General features: G+C 35.7%; 1 protein-coding gene across 1 annotated transcript in view; it reads left to right on the top strand.

Moving 5' to 3' along the window:
• CCDC67 (coiled-coil domain containing 67) overlaps window positions 1-20,594 on the top strand; it is a 44,316-nt gene that overhangs the window by 11,508 nt on the left and 12,214 nt on the right. The window contains exons 4-11 of the mRNA XM_010578239.1: window positions 2,942-3,076; window positions 6,061-6,174; window positions 8,612-8,824; window positions 13,812-13,957; window positions 14,570-14,675; window positions 16,224-16,421; window positions 17,459-17,545; window positions 20,095-20,294. Of these exons, the coding sequence (XP_010576541.1) occupies window positions 2,942-3,076; window positions 6,061-6,174; window positions 8,612-8,824; window positions 13,812-13,957; window positions 14,570-14,675; window positions 16,224-16,421; window positions 17,459-17,545; window positions 20,095-20,294 (1,199 nt within the window). The remainder of the gene's footprint in view (window positions 1-2,941; window positions 3,077-6,060; window positions 6,175-8,611; window positions 8,825-13,811; window positions 13,958-14,569; window positions 14,676-16,223; window positions 16,422-17,458; window positions 17,546-20,094; window positions 20,295-20,594) is intronic.

Here is a 20,594-nt window from a genome sequence, read left to right as displayed (position 1 = left end):
GCAAGACAGTAGGACTATCCCACTTTGCTCCTCTGGCTTTTACCACATCTCCTTATTGAGTTTCTTTCTTAAATTACAGTGCTGCAGTGTCTACAATAGAATGACTTTAATGTCCCAATTCTTAGCTGCACAAACTCATATCTACAATATAGAGCTTCCCTGACAATATTAATCTTTGCCTTATCTCCTTTTTCTCCCTTCTTTTGGTTCTTATCCCACTTGAAAGTTATACCTCCTTCTACACTGTATAATCTTAAGAGCTACAATTTAGTTTTGCACAAATGGTGTGAGTGTTACTATTTACCAGTAGCATTGTATCTTTCTCTGCACATGTATTCTTAAAATCCCTCTCAATTTTTGTTCCTTCCTAATCTTGGTAGAAATAGAAAGGATCACTTTTTTTTTAGCTCTCAGGAAGAATGCTAGGCTATTCAGAACAAATTTCTCTCTGATATACTGCTTCTGTGGTCCTCTGTGCTTTTTACCCTTGCTACTGATAAAAGCAACTGTTTAATGAGCAACATTCCCACTGAATTGACTGTGTGCCTGTTGAATGCAGTAAAACCTGTATTTTTCTTGTGTTAGGGAATTAACTCCTGATACGTAACCTGAAACTCTTAGGCCATACTGCTGCACTCATTCAAATGTACAGCCTTTTGTGATAATTAAATAGCAAAAACTTTAGCGGTTCATCTTCATTACTTTTTTCCTTCATTTTTTTCTGTATTAATGTTTAGTAGTTATTCTCCTTTTGAAAATGACAGAAATCCCTCAGCAGAAGAACAAGAATCCATTCTTGCTTTAAGCACTTTCAACTAATTGACTCACTTAGACATTTAAAAGCTAGATGACTATGTCTGAGCTACCTTGGGCTCCCTTTAGAATCAATGGAGGGAAATGGACACCCCTAGAATATAATTCATGTCAGTGTATGACCAGAATTTAAGATAGCTGAAATGACTAAGCATTTGGAGGCAGCTTTTTCTAATGCAGAGTAGCTCATGCTTGGATATCTAACTTTCAGAAATCTAAACCCAGATCTAAACCCAGAACTCACTAACATGCCTCATCTTTTTTTTGTTGTTGTTGTTTTTAACTTGTACAACATGCAAATAGAAAAACTTGGACCTTATTTGTAAAGCAAATATCTAGCATTAAATGGAAGGATTCTTGACTTTTAGTCTAGTTTCTGGGCGTGGTAACATCCAGACTATAATCTGTCTGAACTGTCCTACTCTCATTATATAAATCTAATATTCAAACTAAATTTTCTCTTTTGGGCCATTCTGTTCCATTTTAGACTGATTTGCTGAAGTGTTGGATCCTGTATTTCCTAGCCTTTTTAGCATGAACAGTCTAATACCTGTCTTTATCCAAGTTTGCTCTTCCCAGGCAGTTCACATATGCCATAATATATTCAAGAGAAAACTTGTGTTATTTGAAAAAGGACATCTTTCTTCCAAAGGCAATGAGTTCCATGTTGTTTGAGCCTGGATCCTTTGACCCATTTAAAATGTTTTATCTTAAATGTGTTCTCTGGCAAGGTCAATTTCAAATATAGGCAGCTTCTCTCCAAGTCTTTTGATTTTGTTCTGAAGGTGGTATCTCAGCTCTGTAAGTCCATGTTACAGGATTTCTATTCAGAAATGCCAAATTGGTCAAATCTATCCCTGGACCTCCCCATTTCATAAAATTTTCTAGTCTAGGACAATCTATCTTCTGGTCATCTTTTCAATTCTTTTTTGCTGTTCCATATTACGAGTTCCCCAAATCATCTCAAATGTCTCTGGGAAGTTTCCAGATGATTTTTTAACTCCAGTTTCTGTTCTGTATCTTTTCTGGACTTCTTTGGCCATCTTTGTTATCTGCACAGACCTCAATTGCTTATTCCAGGTCAGTTCAATAGGATTCCATTCCATTTCCAATTACTTCCTTGGAGATAATTTCTTTTCCAGACAGCAGTTCACTTGAGAAGTTAACAAAAATATGAGATTTTATGGATTTTGTTTGGTTAGACAAAGAACTTTATGTTAGAGTCAGAATTTTTAAAGTCTTATATACCTGAATTTAAAAGAACAAAACAAGAGACATGATCAGTATTCATAGTTGTAAGCTTCTTTTCTACTTAACATTCTTCACAAAGTTCTTTCACTTGGCTTCCCTCAAGACCGTATTTTTAGTGTTTCCTTTGTCAATATCCTTGGTTGACCTTTTTTTTTTGAAACCAGGTGTACATATCTGTACCAGACAATGTCAGTTTGCTGTATCAAACCTGTTAACGGCCGCTAGCCCCTTTACTGTTGATCAGACCGGCCATTTTTCTGAAGAGGCTGGTACCTTCTGAAGAGGCTGGTACTTCTACTGGTACCTTCCCTTCTCTGCCTCTGATTCCTTTGCCTCTGACTTCTAAGCCATGCTTTCATGGTAAGATCAATAGGCAGAACAGTATTTAGTGTCTAATTCTCATAGACACCCTTTGGTACTTAATGATTCCAGAAGAATGCAATCATCACACAGATAACATTTCAACAATTTTCATGAAAAAAAATGAAATATGCAAATAAAATACGTTAATGATAATCCTTCGTTCTGGCTAGTGAAGCACCCTTTAAAAAGTCAACACAAGATGGCAGTAAACAAGTATAGAACATTCCACACAAACATTGTAGAGGAAATGACACTATGGGTAACAGTGCCGTAAAGAACTTCAGCAGAATTAAGTGGCTGTCAAATGAACCCGTTTGAACACTTAGTTAATATTTATATGAGAGCTTAGTCTTGTTCATCTCTAATAAATTAACTTTATTAATTGATTCTTTATTACATTGATTAAATATTCAGAATGCTGAAGCTGCAGTTGGCAGTTCTAGTTTAAAGAAAACTTTGGCCATGTGGTCATCTTTGATAGATTCTGCATGTTCAACTCTGCTTTCATTTTTAGTTTTCAAAGTTGACACGTAGTTATGAAAAGCTACGGTCACATCAGTTAAAACAAAAAAAGGTTGAAAATAGAGAAGAATGCGAGGAAAGCCTAGAGATACCATCTGAACTGAGAGATTTATACAAGAAACTGGAGGTAAGAATACTTTGTTACTATATTCTAATTTTAATATGCCTTTAGAACTAATTTGTGGTTTACAGTTGTAAACTTAAAATTCCTGATAATTCCACAAAAATTATGTAATTTTCTTGCTCTGTCAAGAAGTTTAATATTCAGGTTTTGTTCTTTTATCCAAGTTTTATTAGTGTTTTTGGTAGCTTTATGAGTTAGTATAGATAATTTTCTTCATAAGTGTAACTATAAATAAATTTTACTTTTTTACTGATTAATATATGTGTACTGGATAATATAATCTCTTGAGGCATGGGACCTTTCACATATGCAGGATACTGTCACAGAATACCTACCATTAATTCAAGTTTTATAGACCTCAGGACAACTTTGACCATGTAAGGCTAGATAGAAAAAGGATTTAGGATTGGAAACTGCTTGCTACACACATATGCTGTCAGCACCCATGTGCCTGAGGCAATCCACAACCTTGACCTCAGTGCCTAGTTTCCCTTAGGTAACGCATGAGGAAGGATTAGGCACTTAAAAACACATTCCACAGAATCCAACATACTGAGTGGGGGACTAGATAATATGAGATGCTGAGGACAGGATTCAGTCATATTCCCTGTCCCTCTGGAAACAGAATGGATTTTAGCTGACTTATTCTTGGATACAGGAAGATACTGATTTCTGATCATAATTCCCAGCCTTGACTTCTCTGAGTTAGAAGTTACATTATGATCTGTGGAATAATCAAATATTTATTGGGCCAAAAGGAGAGTTAGCCAACACAGAGAACTGGCATGTAGTGTGCCTCCAAGTGGTGGCTTCTCCCCAAATACTCCTCTGGCTACATTCACGGGTGCAGAAACTGATATCCAGTCTCATTTCTTATAATTGAGTGATATAATTTCTAGCTGTGCTAATTTTTGCTTCTTCTTTTTTATTTATCCAATAAATTTGCTGGTATCCTGTGCAAGGTGAAACAACTTCAAAAGGAAGAATTACAGAGCCTGTTGAAAAATAACATTTGTTTGTTAGGTAGAAAATTAACATGGGAAGATTCTGGTTCAGATTCTGTCTGGAAAGAAGGTTATTAAACTGAGTCTTTCACATATAGGAAGAGCAGTCTAACCACTAGCCTGAAGAAGCATAGGAGGATCACAAAAAAAATTGACATATTCTCTGGCCATCCTTCGTAAAGAGCATCATATAGTGCATGCTTCGAGTGTTTACTAAACTGGGTCCTGTAGGGAAAGAAAGCAGAGGAATACCAGTTGAAAGTGTGAGCTAATTGACTAGCTGCTAAGCATTGTGAAGACTTACAGGCTTATGATATACGTTTATGATGTAGATGATTTTAGACACTTTGAGAAATTTACAATCAAAAAATTAAGATCTGGTAGATTTGAAGTACTTTCAAACTTAAGCTCCAGTTAAGCAGGGTTTTAGGATCTTTATTTTGGACTTGCCTATCTTCTATGTTATTCTGTAAGGTATAGGACTATCTTCTGCGACCTTCAGGTGACTGTACCTACATAACAGGACACATCCTAGACACTTCCTAGCTCTACATAAGGTTCGTGTCTTTTCCACATGGAAGAGTCCTTACCATCAGAAAACCTACTACGTTTGGAGTGAGCATAGCTGCCAACATCTGCTACTACAAGAATAATAAATGGGTCATACATCTATCGTTGACTAAATATATCACTACTGTGAAACTGTCTGATCCAGCTAATTTGAGAATGACCTTACTCAAGATTAAAATGTGAAAATAATGTAACACAATGCTATAATTTGATTAATTATGCAGTATGAAAAATGAGTGCTTGGAATATATTCAGCAAATTCTAGTATTCAGGAAATAATTACTGTGTTGAAAATCTACTAAGCTCAGCAGTGCTTTAGTAAGGCCTTGAACCTGCAGTCCTCATTAAGTAGTCTGAAACTCCATTTGTAACTCCGTTTGTATCACATTTTGTAAAATGGGAAGATGTTTATTGGTTTAAAATGCCAAAGCAGATATTAGGAAAGCTGTAAGAGAAGATTTGTATTAATCTATGTTGGAAAGCATTCAATTTTGTTTCAGTAGCAAATAAAATCTTATTTTTTAAAATTTGGGGAATATACCAGTTTAGAATAATTATAAAAAATCATCTGTCTTTTTGGAACCAACATTTGCATTGTGAAAAAGGAAGTTCTCATAACAGCTTATAAGTATTATATATTTCACTGTATAAAACAGTATACTGTTATTTTGCCAATTCTTCAAACTAAAAGAGCAACAGCTTTAGTAACTGGAGTTCTACTTATTGTGTAGGTTACTGCCTTTAAAGTCTAGTTGTGAACATATAAGATCTGGTATGATTTAAGAGCAAATTCAAATACACTATGAAGAGGAATATAAGTGCAAATACAAAAATCGTGTTAGATAAACCTGATATAATAGAATTTGTTAAACAAGTTTTTGTTTAAACTAGGTGAACTCAGGACTAGAAGCAGCAATTGTAAAGAGAGCAACAACTAAAATTTATTCACAGTAGCTGCTGTCCCATTTGTTCAAAAAGAAAAAAGCAAGCACTCAAAACATTTGTCTGACTATTAAGGATTTGATTCCCTGCTGATTACTCTATTTGACACTGGTATCGCTTTAAAGTCACAGGAACTACCCTCCAGTAAAATGGGTGTATTATAGTCATAACTCTGAGATCTACAGCAATGGAAGTTATTTACAATATTTTATCATTTTTATTCAATTATTATGTTTACTCCCCATTTTTTTTCAGATTAACAGCCCTTAAGACTGGGTTTTTTCTGGTGAGGATGATTGAATGGCTGTTTATATCATTGTTCTTTTTTTCTTCTTTCCAAAATTATGGAAAGTTTATGTATTAATTAAAAAAATAGATTTTTCTTAGAACTATACAAATCACAAAGTTATTTAGATTAAAGAAAAAAGTTATTTTCCTTGTGTTTACTAGCCTTGTTTTGCTGTCTTTCAGGAATTTCAGGCAAAATCAAGAGAATGGGATAAGAAGGGGACAATCTGCCAAAATTATCTTGTTTATTTAGATGCTCAACAAAAATTATTGTCCGAGAAATGTAATCTATTTCAGGTAATATTCCTACCTTCCTGCTTTAGGAATAAAATGAGCTGTTAGCTCAGCTAGAGTTATTTTAACTTAATTTAAAAAAACTGAACACCACTAAGCTTATAGTGAATCTGACAACACATGGATATATTAGTAGTGAATACATTGCTTTAGGTAAGGCAGACCCATACTGAAAGATCTAATGATACATGCATTTATTTTATTTTTCTCATGAAAATGAGAAAATTAATAAGTATAATGATGAAAATTACAATATCTCCGATTTAAAAAACCTGCAAAAAGCAGTGCATGTTCCTATTTACTTTTTAAATCTACTGTGGATATACTTTTATCTTCTATGCTATTTACTAATATGCAAATAATTGTGATGACAAGTTACTGAAAAGTATCTTACCAAGTAAGTAGTACATGCCATTACTATGTTGACTCAAATATAAAGTTCCCTCAAATCTAAGAAGGCCCTCACTTTTCTGAAGATCATAAATATACATTACTATAATTTATGCAGAAAAATTAATTTCTATATGCTACTCCAAAATCACACTTGGAGTTGTTTGTTGGATCACTTACCCTTTTTTATCATATTTTTCAGGTTTCAAGTTACCATTCAGTCGTTGGTTGACTTTGTGATTCTTTTTTACTTGCCAATTTGCTTATTACTTTTTTTATATAGCCGATTGATCTAGCATATTTTTATTTTTTTAATTCCTTCTAATCCAGAACAAAATATTGATTTAATGATGTCTTGATGACCTATCCTGCTCTAAAAAAAAAATAGAAAATAACTTACAAATTAACTGGGCCACAAGACAGCTCAAAAATTAAGTAAGAGGAAGCCAATTACATTACTGACTGGTAATCTCCTTTTCCACTGTTACTAAACTCATTGGATTTTAATCTAGTGAAACACTTTCTTAACAATTCCTATGAGACTACCCATATCCAGAATTTCCAAGGATGACAGTTAAGTTTTGTTTTTAGATGCTGAAAGCATTATTTTGCAACTATTGAACTTCCATACAAATGTGTGAAACAAGCAAGGCTTTGACTAGACAAAACTACTGACTGACACATGTTGATTATATAGTTAGACAAGTCAAAATAGAGTACTCGAGGTGATCATCCACATTGTTCTGTTGAGGCTTTCACTGCCATCAGTGAACTTTCTTTGAAGCCAATTTTCTTTGCAACTGTAACATAACACTGACTAATTTGTTAAATAGAAGTCTGATGGACTGTTACCCCTTCACTGTTTCAAAAGCATTAATTGGTCCTGTGTCTTTGTCTCAAATTCCTCTTTTGTGAGGATTTCCAGCTGGAGTCTTGCACTGTACTTTTCACAGGATGCTTTGACATTTTTGTATGTCAGACTCTGTAACTTAGATGTCAAGGGGACCTTAATTTGTTATCTGTAGAAATGAAAATTACCTGCAAATTTCTTTTGGCTTTTTATTTGATATGCAGCCAGTGGTCAGTTCTGCTTAGGTATTCAGCCAACACAAATTATGGGAACATAGTCAATGACATCAAAAGCTATCTAAAGCATGCCTTTTTGCAGTCCTTGTCAATGAAATACGGTATTTGTGACCCTATTTATTTTTAATGTACATTTTCTTGCTCAACTTGATCTCTGCACATGATATATGGTTTCCAGGTTATACTTTGTTGTCATTTTTCAGCTAATTCTCTTCTGAAAGGTTACTGCTGCTTGTTAATCTCCCAGTAGAGGGATCCATGTGGATGGGTTTTTAAATAGCAAAAAGAGTTGCCATAGTAATTATGCTTCTTCACGATGCCTGTGAATTCACAAATACTAGCAATACCAATTTTCTAAAGTTTTGGTTCTAGGATTTTAATTGGTACAAGAAACAGAATGGAGTGTGGGACTCTGCAGAATGTGCGAATGGTTCTTCCCCCAGTTTAAGGATAAAGATATCAAAGAAGTACAGTTCCTGTAGTAACTGATCTGTTTATACATGAACTATGTAATGCTAGCCCTCTAGTCAAAGGTTAATATCTATCCTGAGGCACACACACACACAACTCCTACTGAGTTCAATGAATCAAAGAAGAACATTTCTCTCAAATTATTTTTTATAGGTAACTGCTTTGAGTAGGTCATCGTAATCACCTTTTTCACATTTGAGGCTAATTAACATTAAGTGCTAGGGAAGTACACAGCAGAGGAGAAAAATCCTTGAAAAAATTCTGTGCCCTTGAAAGTTTCTGAAACATTTTTTTGCTGAGAGCAAGGAACAAGAAACTAAAAAAAGGAAGTATCCTTTAGAGAAGTAATGCAAACTGTTCCAATTGTGCCATCTTTTCTAAGCAAATCCTGGTGAAGATAGAAGTAGCTTTATGATTTTAGTAGTAATGGTTTGGTCCTAGCAATTTACATATAATTACTGAATTTCATTTAAAAGATTTTCTTGTTTTATAGAAACAGATCCAGAAATATCAATTCCAAATAAGCAATAAGAAACAAAACCAGGAAGAGGTAATTACCTATGGCCAGCCGAAAAGTGAAAAGAATGAGTTGATTATTGGAAAGCTAAAGGCAACTGTGAATGAAATAGCAATAAACAAGAATAAACTAGAAGAGGAAAATCTGAAACTCCGGGAGGATCTAAAAATGTACCAAAACCAGGCCCAGGTAGTAATAGTTTTTCTTTTTCATGATGACTATGGAATTAATGTTGAAGCATTAATTACTTGGGAGTATACTTTAAAAAGTTGTACTGAGATGGCTGTATAAAATATCTGTACATTAGGTATATTCTTTGCAGGAACACAGAATGAGCTGTGAACAGTACAATTTTTTGAGTAACACTTAAGGAGAAAACAAAAATATGTTTGCTATGTAGTGGTATATTTTATTCTTGTCTGTATATCTATTGTTTCATAACTTTCCTATATCCTTAACATCTATAGGAACTTAGCCTAGTTCACTTGATTCCTTGTATATAAATGACTTCTATGAAATCTTTTTATCTGATTTACACCTTGTTGTACACTGTGCCATATAGCTAGTAAATAGAAAAGTGTATGGCATACTTTATTATTATTGAGAGAAGATTTTGCAGTCAGTGAATTTTTAGTTGCCAGCCATGTGAAGAACCATCAGTTTTTATCTTATCTCTACTTTACTGTTTTTCAACATAGCACTGATCTATGACAACAGCCATTTGGGCCTCTTCTTTTGGTCGTGGTATATGATTTCTGACAAGATTGAGATAATACAAGATCTTTACAGCCTTTTTTGTTAGCTGTTTGAAACAGATCAGGAATGAGATTTGGATTGCTGGGTTTTTTCTGGTAACTTATATAAATTATGCTTTTGCTTATTTATTTAAGCACTTCAAGGTTCAGTAATATATTTAGTGGCCTATAGTAACTTTGACTCTTTCTGGAGAAAGATAATCTATTTCTGTTTATAGACAACCTTGCAGAGTTGTAACTTCATGTGCAACATCCTTTACAGGAATTAACATATATGGGGTGGAGGTTAATTTCAGGTGTTGTCAGAACAGCCCAGTTTAGCACGTGATGTTTATACATTTCATTTGCACATTAGTTCAGAGTCGTTTGCTGGTTTACAAGTTACTGATATGCAAGAAAAAAACCTCTGTTTTGGAGCCTGTTAAAAAGGCTGCCATCAAAAGTAGTGGGGCTAGAAGATGGAGTGGAACAAATCATGGCAATTGCAACAGGTGGATAGATGCTGTACGACAGTGAGAGTAGATGTCATTGTGCTGTAGCCATTAAGTAAATCTTCAAGCAAGAGGATTTCTGGAATCCTGCAAACAGAATACAGGAGCTGTATACAGGAAGTGCTGAAGGCATTTTAAGTAGAAGTGGAGCTAGATGTACATAACATTGTCAGCTAAAGGGCAGAAAGTTGCAGAATAACTGTGCTGGTGGTGTGGAATATTGCTGTGTTAGTTAGAAAAGCCACATTTGCAAATAGCTGCAGAAGGGAAACACTGATGTAAAGACAATGTATTGGTGAAAATGTGTCGCTTGGAGAATATAGTTTTTTAGGAATGTCTATACGAGAAAGAAGGAAGTGCAAGGCCTGTTGTAAGCCAGAAGAAGTAAGCAGGTTTGCATGAAGGAGTGCTAGGTGGAGGATGGGAATAGTTGGACCTGATGTGGGTAAAGGAGGGAGGATTAGACGGGAGTCTTGGTGGGGAAAAGGCTGATGGCAATGGTAGCAAGCCTAGCATTGTGCCTCATATATCTTCTATGCCTATGACCATTTCATGTCTGCTTCTAAATATTTCTTTCATACTATTAATTAGCAAGGAAACAGTGATCAAGTGAAATGTACGGATGACCAGTTTGTTGGCTGTACAGAAAATACGAACTTTAGAAGATCCAAACTACAGTTTATTTCTTTAACTTATGAATTGTCTGACAAACTTAATTGCAGCCATACATGAGAGGCACTCTGAAAACATCATACAGAAGGCTTGGTTCTTGGAAAGTCTGCATTAAGGCAGCTGCTGGACACTAATTTGCATAGAAATCCAGCATATAATTGTATTTAAAAGGTTGAACAGTGTATTGGGTTTGCATGGCAAAGTTTTGGTAGCAGTGGGGGGGGTTTACAGGGGAGGCTTCTGTAAGAAGCTGCTGGAAGCTTCCCCCATGTCCAACAGAGCCAATGCCAGCCGGCTCCAAGACAGACCTGCCACTGGCCAAGGCTGAGCCCATCAGCGATGGTGGTAGTGCCTCTGGGAGAACAGAGTTAAGAAAGGAAGAAAAAACCTGCGCAACAGCAGCTAGGAGAGAGGAGTGAGAAGATGTGAGAGCACCAGCCCTGCAGCCCCCCAGGTCAGTGAAGAAGGAGGGGAGGAGATGCTCCAGGCGCCGGAGCAGAGATTCCCCAGCAGCCTGTGGGGAAGACCATGGTGAGGGAGGCTGTCCCCCTGCAGCCCAGGGAGGTCCACGGGGGAGCAGATCTCCACCTGCAGCCCGGGGAGGACCCCACGCCGGAGCAGGGGGATGCCCAAAGGAGGCTGTGACCGCGTAGGAAGCCTGCGCTGGAGCAGGCTCCTGGCAGGACCTGGGGCCCCGTGGAGAGAGGAGCCCACACTGGAGCAGGTTTTCTGGCAGGACTTGTGACCCCATGGGGGACCCACGCTGGAGCAGTCTGTGCCTGAAGGACTGCAGCCCGGGGAAGGGACCCACGCTGGAGCAGTCTGTGCCTGAAGGACTGCACCCTGTGGGAGGGTCCCACACTGGAGCAGTTCATGAAGGACTGTCTCCCATGGGTGGGACCCTATGCTGGAGCAGATGAAGAGTGTGAGGAGGAAGGAGCAGCACAGAATACGTCTGATGAACTGACCGCAAACCCCGTGCCCCATCCCCCTGTGCCACTCGGGGGGGAAGAGGTAGAGAAAACTGGGAGTGAAGTTGAGCCCGGGAAGAAGGGAGGGGTGAGGGGAAGTTGTTTTAAGATTTAGTTTTTATTTCTCATTATCCTACTCTGATTTGATCGGTAATAAATGAAATTAATTTCCCAGAGTCGAGTCTGTTTTGCCCATGATGGTAATTGGTGAGTGATCTCTCCCTGTCCTTATCTCAGCCCGTGAGCCTTTCATTATATTTTCTCTCTCCCCTGTCCAGCTGAGGAGAGGAGTGATTGAGCAGTTTTGGTGGGCACCTGGCATCCAGCCAGGGTCATCCTGCCACAAACAGCTTTGAGTAGAATTAGAAAAGGAGCTGATCAGGAAATTTTTGAGAATTCCCTTTGATATCAAACACAGCAAGCTAGTTGAAGCAAAACTTTTCACAGAAGAAAAGAGAGTATTTGGTAAATTTTTCAACTTGAAACAGACTCTTAAAAAAGTTGTATTTCAGTAGATATTTTCTAAACAAAACCTAAAGTTTTCTGGTTCAATATTAATTTTCATTTTCGTGTTTTAACTAGATGCAATAGATATTTCCTAAAATAATAAGTGGTACATATCTAATTTTTTTTTTTTTTTAAATGATGTTTGAAACTCTTGACCTGAAGTTCTGTTTCAGTTATTATTGCTGCTGCTGCTGTGGCTGCTGTTGTCTCTGCTATTATTATAATTCACAGAAGAAAATACAATTTATGTAAATATGTATGATGACTGCGTTCTGCCACAGATGATATGACTTCTACCACACAACTGTGCAGCATTCATTCCCTTTATCCACCCCAGACTGACATCTAAGGGGTAACCCTCCCCCAAATTCATATATTATAAAATAATTGTGGCTATTTCTTGAATGTTAAAGTCATGAAGATGTTCATAAGCAAGTCTTGCAGACAATTTTAACAGTTCATTAAGCTTTATTTCACTTTAATATGCCCAGACTTGCATTTCAGAGTTTAAAAAAGCGCTCTCAACCTTAATTTAACAAAGGATAAGACGAATGAATCTATATATGCAGCCCCTATAAAAAAAGCAAAAGCGCTTCATATCTATCTTCAGCAGCCCTTTCAGCCAGAGGAAAACCACAGGTTTCTTGGAAGGAAGGTCATTCTCATATGAGGCTCTAAGGGAAATAAACCTTTGAAGTTCCTTGCTTGTGGTGTCATTTCTGGATTCCAGTTGTCTTTTGAAAGTTTAAAGGCTTTATTTTTGCTTTTAAACATGGAAACTATATTAAAATAAAATGAAGAAATGATGAAAAATACTAGTGTTTTTAGTGTAATAGTTTTAAAGGCAAAGGATCAACATCCTTGGAAAATCCTTTTTTTTATCTGGAACATAACTTTGGATCTTGGGTGAGAGGAAATAAATATTCTCTGGATATTACTGTTGTGAGAATCTGATTATTATTGCTACTTTTTTTATTTGTGGTTATATTTCCAAGTTCTTAGCTTTAGTATGTTTTCAGTGTATCTTGGGGGAATTCTGATTATCTTTTTTAATTCAGATTGTATTATGCCAAATATAACATGTATCTTCAGGTTGTCTATCACATTATCAATCAGAAATTAAAGGTAAAATAGAGACAAGATTTGTGGAGTCCCTAAGAAGAATGTCTTTGTGATTGTTTAAAATTTTGTGATGTTCATTTAAATAAGCAATTAGCTCCATGCACATAGAACTAGTTTTGGAGGTGATTGAGCACACACCTTATCTAAGTACTTAAGTCTAGGTGTATCTGCTCCAGGCTTCCAGGCAATATTTAATGAAGGCATGCACCTAATCCTGCCATTCTATAGCCTTGCACTTTTCAAGCTTATAGATTTGGAAATGCTATTAGGAAAACAGAAAATGCAAGTTACTTATGGCACTAATTCCTGCATGTGAAGCATGTTCTAGGGTGCAGAACCTGCTCAAACAAGCAGACTATGTATTTGAGATGCATTTAATGCAATAAAGAACTTCTGAATGATGTTTCCTCTGATAGTTTCAGAGACAGATGCATTGGAATGTTGTAAGAGCTGAAGAATATTCAGCATCTGATTTTTTAGATGACATTTCTGGAGAAAGGAACTGACATGAAAGCAATGCCTTTTTCAGAAATGAAACTCAAAAGTATGTACGTCCTTTCATACAAATTGGTATTGAAAATTATGTGTTAATATACAGCATTTTGTGCTACTACTGTCTCATTTTATTAACTATTTATGTATTTGCTTGTTTCTTTAGAACATGGAGGCAGGCTTTTCAGAAATGAGAAATGAGCTGCAGTCACGGGATGCTATCTGGAGAAGAATGCAACTGGAATGCCAACAGTTGCATACAGAATTATTGAAAATCAGAGAGTATAAAGATATGCAGGAAATTCAAATAAAGTATGTATGTTGAAGACAATATTTAACAAATACTTCTGCACTAATAACTTTTCTTACATTTGATTTAAATTAAGTCTATTTTAAAAGATACTCTGGATTCAAATGTCAGATTCTAAACAATTTTTGAATAAACATTTTCATTAGCAATTATATACGATGAGATTGCAGGCAAGATGCAGGCTCTGTTAAAAGGCTTTAATGCTTCCTAGATCTTTACAAATCAATGCATTTCATTTATTTCTATTTATATGTTTACATTGCCTTTCTTTTCTCAGCATTAAAATACTTTGGAAGTAGTGCGATTAAGATTCTCCCTAACCTCCTTTAAGTAAAATGTTCATCTTTTTATAGTGTATATCTAATCTACCATAGCTGTTTGAGATTATACGAAATACTAATCTACAAGACATTTCAGGATTCTTTCTGCACGCACTTGCATTGTCCTTGATCTTCCAAGATTGAACCTGGTTTAGGCCAAATCTTTTGGTTGGTTGTTTTTTTTTTCATCAGTGAGCAGGGCTTTCACTGTTTTATGCTGAGGAGAGGATACTGTAAGTTAAAGGTTATTGAATGGTCTGCTTGTTTCATGTTTTGTTTATTTCTTATTTAAAGGCATCAATCACCTTGTGTACAACTTACTGAGCAACTAGAAAATAAAAACGCTGAGTTATTACTATTGGCACAAAGTCAAGAACACCAGCGAGAAGAGCTAAACACGGTATTTCATATTGTTAAGTATTTCCAGATCTTAACTGCAATATGGGATTTTAAAAAGCAAGCAGAGTACTGACCTTGGGTATGTTCATATGCAGAAGAGAGCAGGAGGATAAACTGGCTTTAGGAGAGTATGAAGTTTTCATATATGAAAAAGTTTTCATATGTGGTTGCATTTCTGGAGGTAGTTGCATAGCTGTAATTCTGTGCACTAACAACAGAGCTAGCTACTTCATTGAAATAATGGAAGAGACCATGCCTAAGCATCACGGGGATTCAGATAATACCATGCAAGTAATAAACCCTCCAAGGCTATGAGTAATTAATAGGCTATAGGAGGTAAGCAGTAGTTTGTAGGCGGTCTCAGATGTAAGACAGGCTAACAGATCAACTGATACAGGTCACTATGGCATGTACCCACACAAGGCTAAGCTTAATCAGTCACCTGCTGCACAGTCTAGGGCAGTGCTCTTTTGTTTGAACTATGCATCCCATTGCATTGCACATTTCAGAAGCGCTGTGTGCAAGCAGTAGTGGCATGGCACCATGGAATGGCATACGGCTTGGCAGACAAAACCACTTTGGGAGTAGAGGATGCTCAGAACTCCTCTTACAGGCATGTTGTGGTTTTGCTGAGTAGCAATGTAAGCAGGAATATCTCTAATTGGATGCAGCTGACTTGGACACAGCAATTTTGGCATGATAGTCATGATCTAGCTCTTAGGTTTTCTGCATCTACATCTATTTGTTTACAATTCTAGTATTTCTGTGTAGTTTGCATAAATAAAAATGAAATGCCATCTGTTACTGATTGTGTACAGTGCTGCAAGGAATTATTAAAATCAGTTCAACTGTTGTGCTGGGTTTTGTAGTTTTGTTTCTTACATAATAAAACTATCAGTACTAAATTGTTGGTTATAGTAAAAAGATTATGAAAACAATCTTTGTGTTGATCCTTTGGAGAACTCTGCACAGGAGATAGCGCAGAAAGCTTGACCTTAAATTTTATATATAATGGCAGGAATAATTCTCATAAAGTGATTTACCATATATACTCTTTATTTCTAACATAGTTTCTCATTAAAGAGCCTCTAGACTGATTTATTTATATTGCTCCTAAGTTAATTTAGGCTGCATTAAACTTATTTTAAACCTAAATTAACTTAGGAGCAATATAAATAAATCATACTTAGGATTATTGAATGGGTATTTCCTTCAATATTCTTTGCCATAAATTCCAATTCTTAAAATTAACATTATTTTTATTACATTCTTTTTAAATGTTAATTTCAATGCCTTGTATTTCATTCATTTCTAATACTAAATAAGCAAATGAAAGTACAAGAGAAGGGTTGAAAAAAGATGTAAAAATAAATAAAGTTATGTGCACTGATTCATTAAGACATTTTATTATATGATCTCAAAAATCTCTGATTCAGTTAGAAGAGTTGGTGTCTTGGAAGCAACAGCAAAAAAGCCACTGATAGGTAGCAAGTGATGCAATCATATTTACTGCACAACATTTTTTCTTTTTGAAACATATTTGCTACAGATAAGAAACCATGTTTATCGAGAGGAGCAGTCCCATTGCTCTGAGCAGGAAAGAATGAAGACAGAAATCTCTGACCTGACAGAAGAGCTTCATCAGAAGGAGATCACTATAGCAACTATCATGGAGAAAGCTAGTCTTCTGGAAAGACAGTTAAAAATGGAGTTAGAGATAAAAGACAAATTGTTAGCAAAACAACAGGTATGCAAGCAGGCAAAACCAGCCTAGATCATTTTACTCCACGCTGTTGATAATGACATACATTTTCAGTGAAAAAAGGCATTACATTTCTTGCTCTAGTTTTCATCAGCAGTGCTGTAATATCTGTGAAGTATTACTAAAGCAGCCAAAATGATACTGGAAACGGAAAGCACCAGTAAATGTCAACTGTACATCTGAATTGCAATTCATTCTGACCATCAAATGCATTTACCATTTTAACATGCAAAAGATCTTGAAAACTTCCAGTTTGTTGTTATTATATGTGCTTTATCATTAGAACCATTTATTAGATTATCTAGAAAGTTTCCTAATTTTTCAGGTTTTTTAAAGCTTTTTGAGGAGTGATAGAAATCTGCTTAGAAAATTCTGGTAATTTTAAAGCTGAAAACTGTAAGATACCAGTGTTTTAATGGCAAATTTCAGTTTTAAAAACAGACATGTTATATTCATTACTTAGTTTTGTAAACCAAAAGAACCTTCATATTTAGAGGTTTCTGCGTATCTCTGGACTTTCTGAGAGGGTCACTGCATATTGAAAAGAGTGATTAATGTAATACTTTACTTCTGACAATAGGAAAATTTGTGTTTGGGAAAATGAGAGATATCTCCTACTGTGTGGCACTCTTTATCAGGCCATATTCCCTACTGTATCACTAAAAGAGTGGATGTCGTTCCTAGGCTTCATGGCTACGATTTCATCCCGTTTCAGTGGCCTGCAAAAATCTGTCCCTCTTTGTATCTTGCAACTGCATGTGAACTCCTTTTTTTTCCTAAGTGATTACTTCTTTCAACAAAGGTAAATAAAATCAGAGGCATTGCATTTGTGTATCTTTTATAGATGGTTTAAGATGTCTTTCTGCTTTAGTATTGCTGTATTTTAAAAAAATTATTATAGTTAGTTTCATAATTCTTTATGTATATTTTGTAAAATTAAACTAACATATATCTATACTCATTGTTATTTCAAGTTAACAGTAATATTCTTGTATTTAACTAAGAATTGAATCTTTTCCTAGTTGTTGGATTTCCGATACAAAGTTATCAAATCTGAAAACATGCATCTAAAAGAGATGGTGGAAAACCAGGAGTGTAAAAGTTGCACGGTAATTTTTTTTAATCTATGCAATATGCAGAATAGTTACTTATATTTATTGTAAATGTAGATTGAGATCATGGCAGATTTAGAGATTTCTGGCTTGCGTAAAATAAATAAATAAAAATAAGGTGTGTGACATAATCAAAACCAAGTGATATTCACACACAGCCTGAAGATGGGTATAGCTAGGAATAATTTTGACCTTAATTGTAGTAAACTAGAAGTAAGCTAAATTTTTCAGTAACTGTCTAGACACTAAACAGTTTCTGGGAGCCTATTTTTTGTAAGTGTTGTCACTTATTTCAGAATTTTTTTTATTTTTAAACAGTCATCATTCTCACAGATGCAAAACTATGTTCCTTTTCTACTATTTTACTCCTTTGTTTATATGATATTTAAATAACAGTGTAAAAAACTGAGACATTTTGCCCCCCTCAGGTTATTTTCAGAGTTTAGTATTGCTTTCTCTCCAAACAGGGGATATTTAAAGTTTAATTCATAAAAAAGTGTGCCATAATATCACGTAGAACTATAGTTTATAAAGGTATCATAAATGTTATAGATGCTGCCTTCCACAAAAACGTCCCCTGCTTACAGAACATCTGTAGTTATTGTATCTATCACTAGAAAAAAAACGCTGGAATGTTGCTTGTAAATACTGCTGTAAATATATCTTTGGGGAATATGTAGCCTGTTAATTGTCTTACTGTAGACTGACAAATGCATCAAAGAATGTCACATTTTTCCACACCCTTAAAATAGCATATATGTCTTATCAGTGATGTATTACCTATATGTACATATACACTATGATGGATATATGTATGTGTATATATGATATATTAATGTGGAAACATATATGGATGTGTGTATGCGTGTCTAGCTCTTATCTACAGTGATATTCTTTATGAAGACTGAGAAGAGCTGTCTAACAAGAATCCTTGTAGATATCATGTGTTTGTTAATTCTTAACAGTAAAATCCAATTACTAGATATATCAAGGTCACTACAGATATCATTGTGTTTGCGGACTTAATAATTCTTTCCTACTTTACTAGTGTATTATGAGGATCTAAACATTAAAGATTGTGAGGTATTTGATATTAAGATTGCAGGGACTGGAGAGATTTTTACGGATGTGTTTGTACAGTACAGTAGACCACTACACAGACCCCTCAAACTAGTGCCAGCCTAAGTCAGCATGGTGTAATGCATCATCAGGAAGGGTTACTTGTTTAGATTTCAAAAGCAACGTAGCTGTGCCAGCTTAGTTTTGGGGTTCATGCCATTATAACTGTACTGCTGATTCTAGAGCTATTAGTGGTAGGGTGACTTAGGACTCTCCTTCTCCCCCTGTTCTGTCACTCCTCTCCACTTGGGAGACATAGCTGAGCCCCTGCCCCCTATCCTTGCACAAAATATTAAATTTTCTTATACTTTCTGGCACTTCCATGCCAGCTTGGCTCATAAATTTCCCCTAAAACTAGCTAAGCAAGGCAAGGTTTATAGGAAGAGATGACATCAGAACAGTTAGTGCAAGGAATAGACAAGCTTTCAGGTGCAGCAGCCCAGTTGTGCTAGCAGTAGACTAAGAACCAAATCCTTAATACTCATGAGTTACTAGGTTCCAAAAGAATAAGGTATATCTAGAAATATATGAAAGCAGAACTTAATAAAATGTATGAGGGTTTAGTCTTTTGTGTGTAATATGATAAATCTTTTGAGAATTTTCTGTTGATGACAGTACACTGTCATTGCAAATATCTTTACACAATGCAATGCAGTATTCTGCAGAGGTCGTTCCAAATTAGCTAGCTCAGGTGTGCAGCATAGGCTTTATGGAATAAGTGATAGGACATAAAAGGAATGGGGTATCCTGGCTAGTCAACTTCCAGAGCTAATCTCCATCTTCCCCTCTTCATATCCTAGTGGATGGGCCTCTCTAGACCCTGGTCGCAGTGCACATGTTGCTTGCACTTTCAGTATTTTGATGTGTATACCATGTGGGCTAACCCACCTGAGAAGCAGAGTTTAGTAACACAGACGCACAACTCTGTGCTAATGTGGCTTTACTTTACCGCTTCTGAAACTGAAGGTGACTGTATCTTGACACAGATATTAAATTGTGCCTGTAGACATACCCTGTATGTACTATAGTAATGAACTTCTGTAATTTTTCTTGGGTTTTTTGGTGGAATTGTTACTGGAGGGAGCAATACAGTCTGCAGCTATAGCTGTTATGGTTGCTTTTATGTCCTAAGTTTTACAAAGCAAGCGATGAATTTACAACAATAATATTTTGAATGCATGTTTGTTGAGAAATTTTAATTTGTTTTATTGCGTTATAGAGGCTGTTATCCCTTCTTTTCCATTTATCTACAACTTTTTTTCTGGAGGCAATTCTCTTGGTTTGCTATAAGTGCTGCATGATTATATATGGTAGCTAGGTCTTTCTTTAGCATAGAACATTGTTTTGTGTTTGCTTGTTAGAAATACTAACATCCATTTATTGTGGAAAAAATAACTATTTAATGATGGTTTTATCTCCTTTCACAGAGTATAGATTTATCTAACAAAGAACATGGAAATTTTACAGCTTCCATTCACAAACTGGAACATGATAATGTAAGATTACAAAATAGTCTGGTTAAACTACAAAATGACACAGAAACATCAGTACTGGGTCACATGGATACATATGGAGAAACAGAGCACAGCTGCCAAACCCATTCAAAGATGCAAGAAAAAGAAGAGAGGTAATATTTAGATTGTACACATACATGAAACTTCCTGTAAGTTTTTTGGAAGCATCTAACTGGGCCAAACTGTTAAATTTTGTTTCTGGTTCTGTTCATTCAGAACTCCCACCAACATAAATATCAGACCTAGTTAGTATATTTTTAAGAATTTCCTACATTTTTTTGGGTGGCTAACTGAATTTGGCAATAAATGGAGTCCCAGAAATGTTTGATCATTATTTTAACATTTGTTACATGAAACAACTTAAAAAACTTTTAATGTGCTGCTAAAGTTATTCGTAGTTCCAGGCTTTGCAA

Source organism: Haliaeetus leucocephalus, unplaced genomic scaffold, assembly GCF_000737465.1.
Source record: "Haliaeetus leucocephalus isolate CR32 unplaced genomic scaffold, Haliaeetus_leucocephalus-4.0 Scaffold616, whole genome shotgun sequence".
Classification (NCBI taxonomy): domain Eukaryota; kingdom Metazoa; phylum Chordata; class Aves; order Accipitriformes; family Accipitridae; genus Haliaeetus; species Haliaeetus leucocephalus.
The sequence above is the reverse complement of the archived record's forward strand: the minus strand, read 5'-3'. Positions and strand labels throughout refer to the sequence as shown.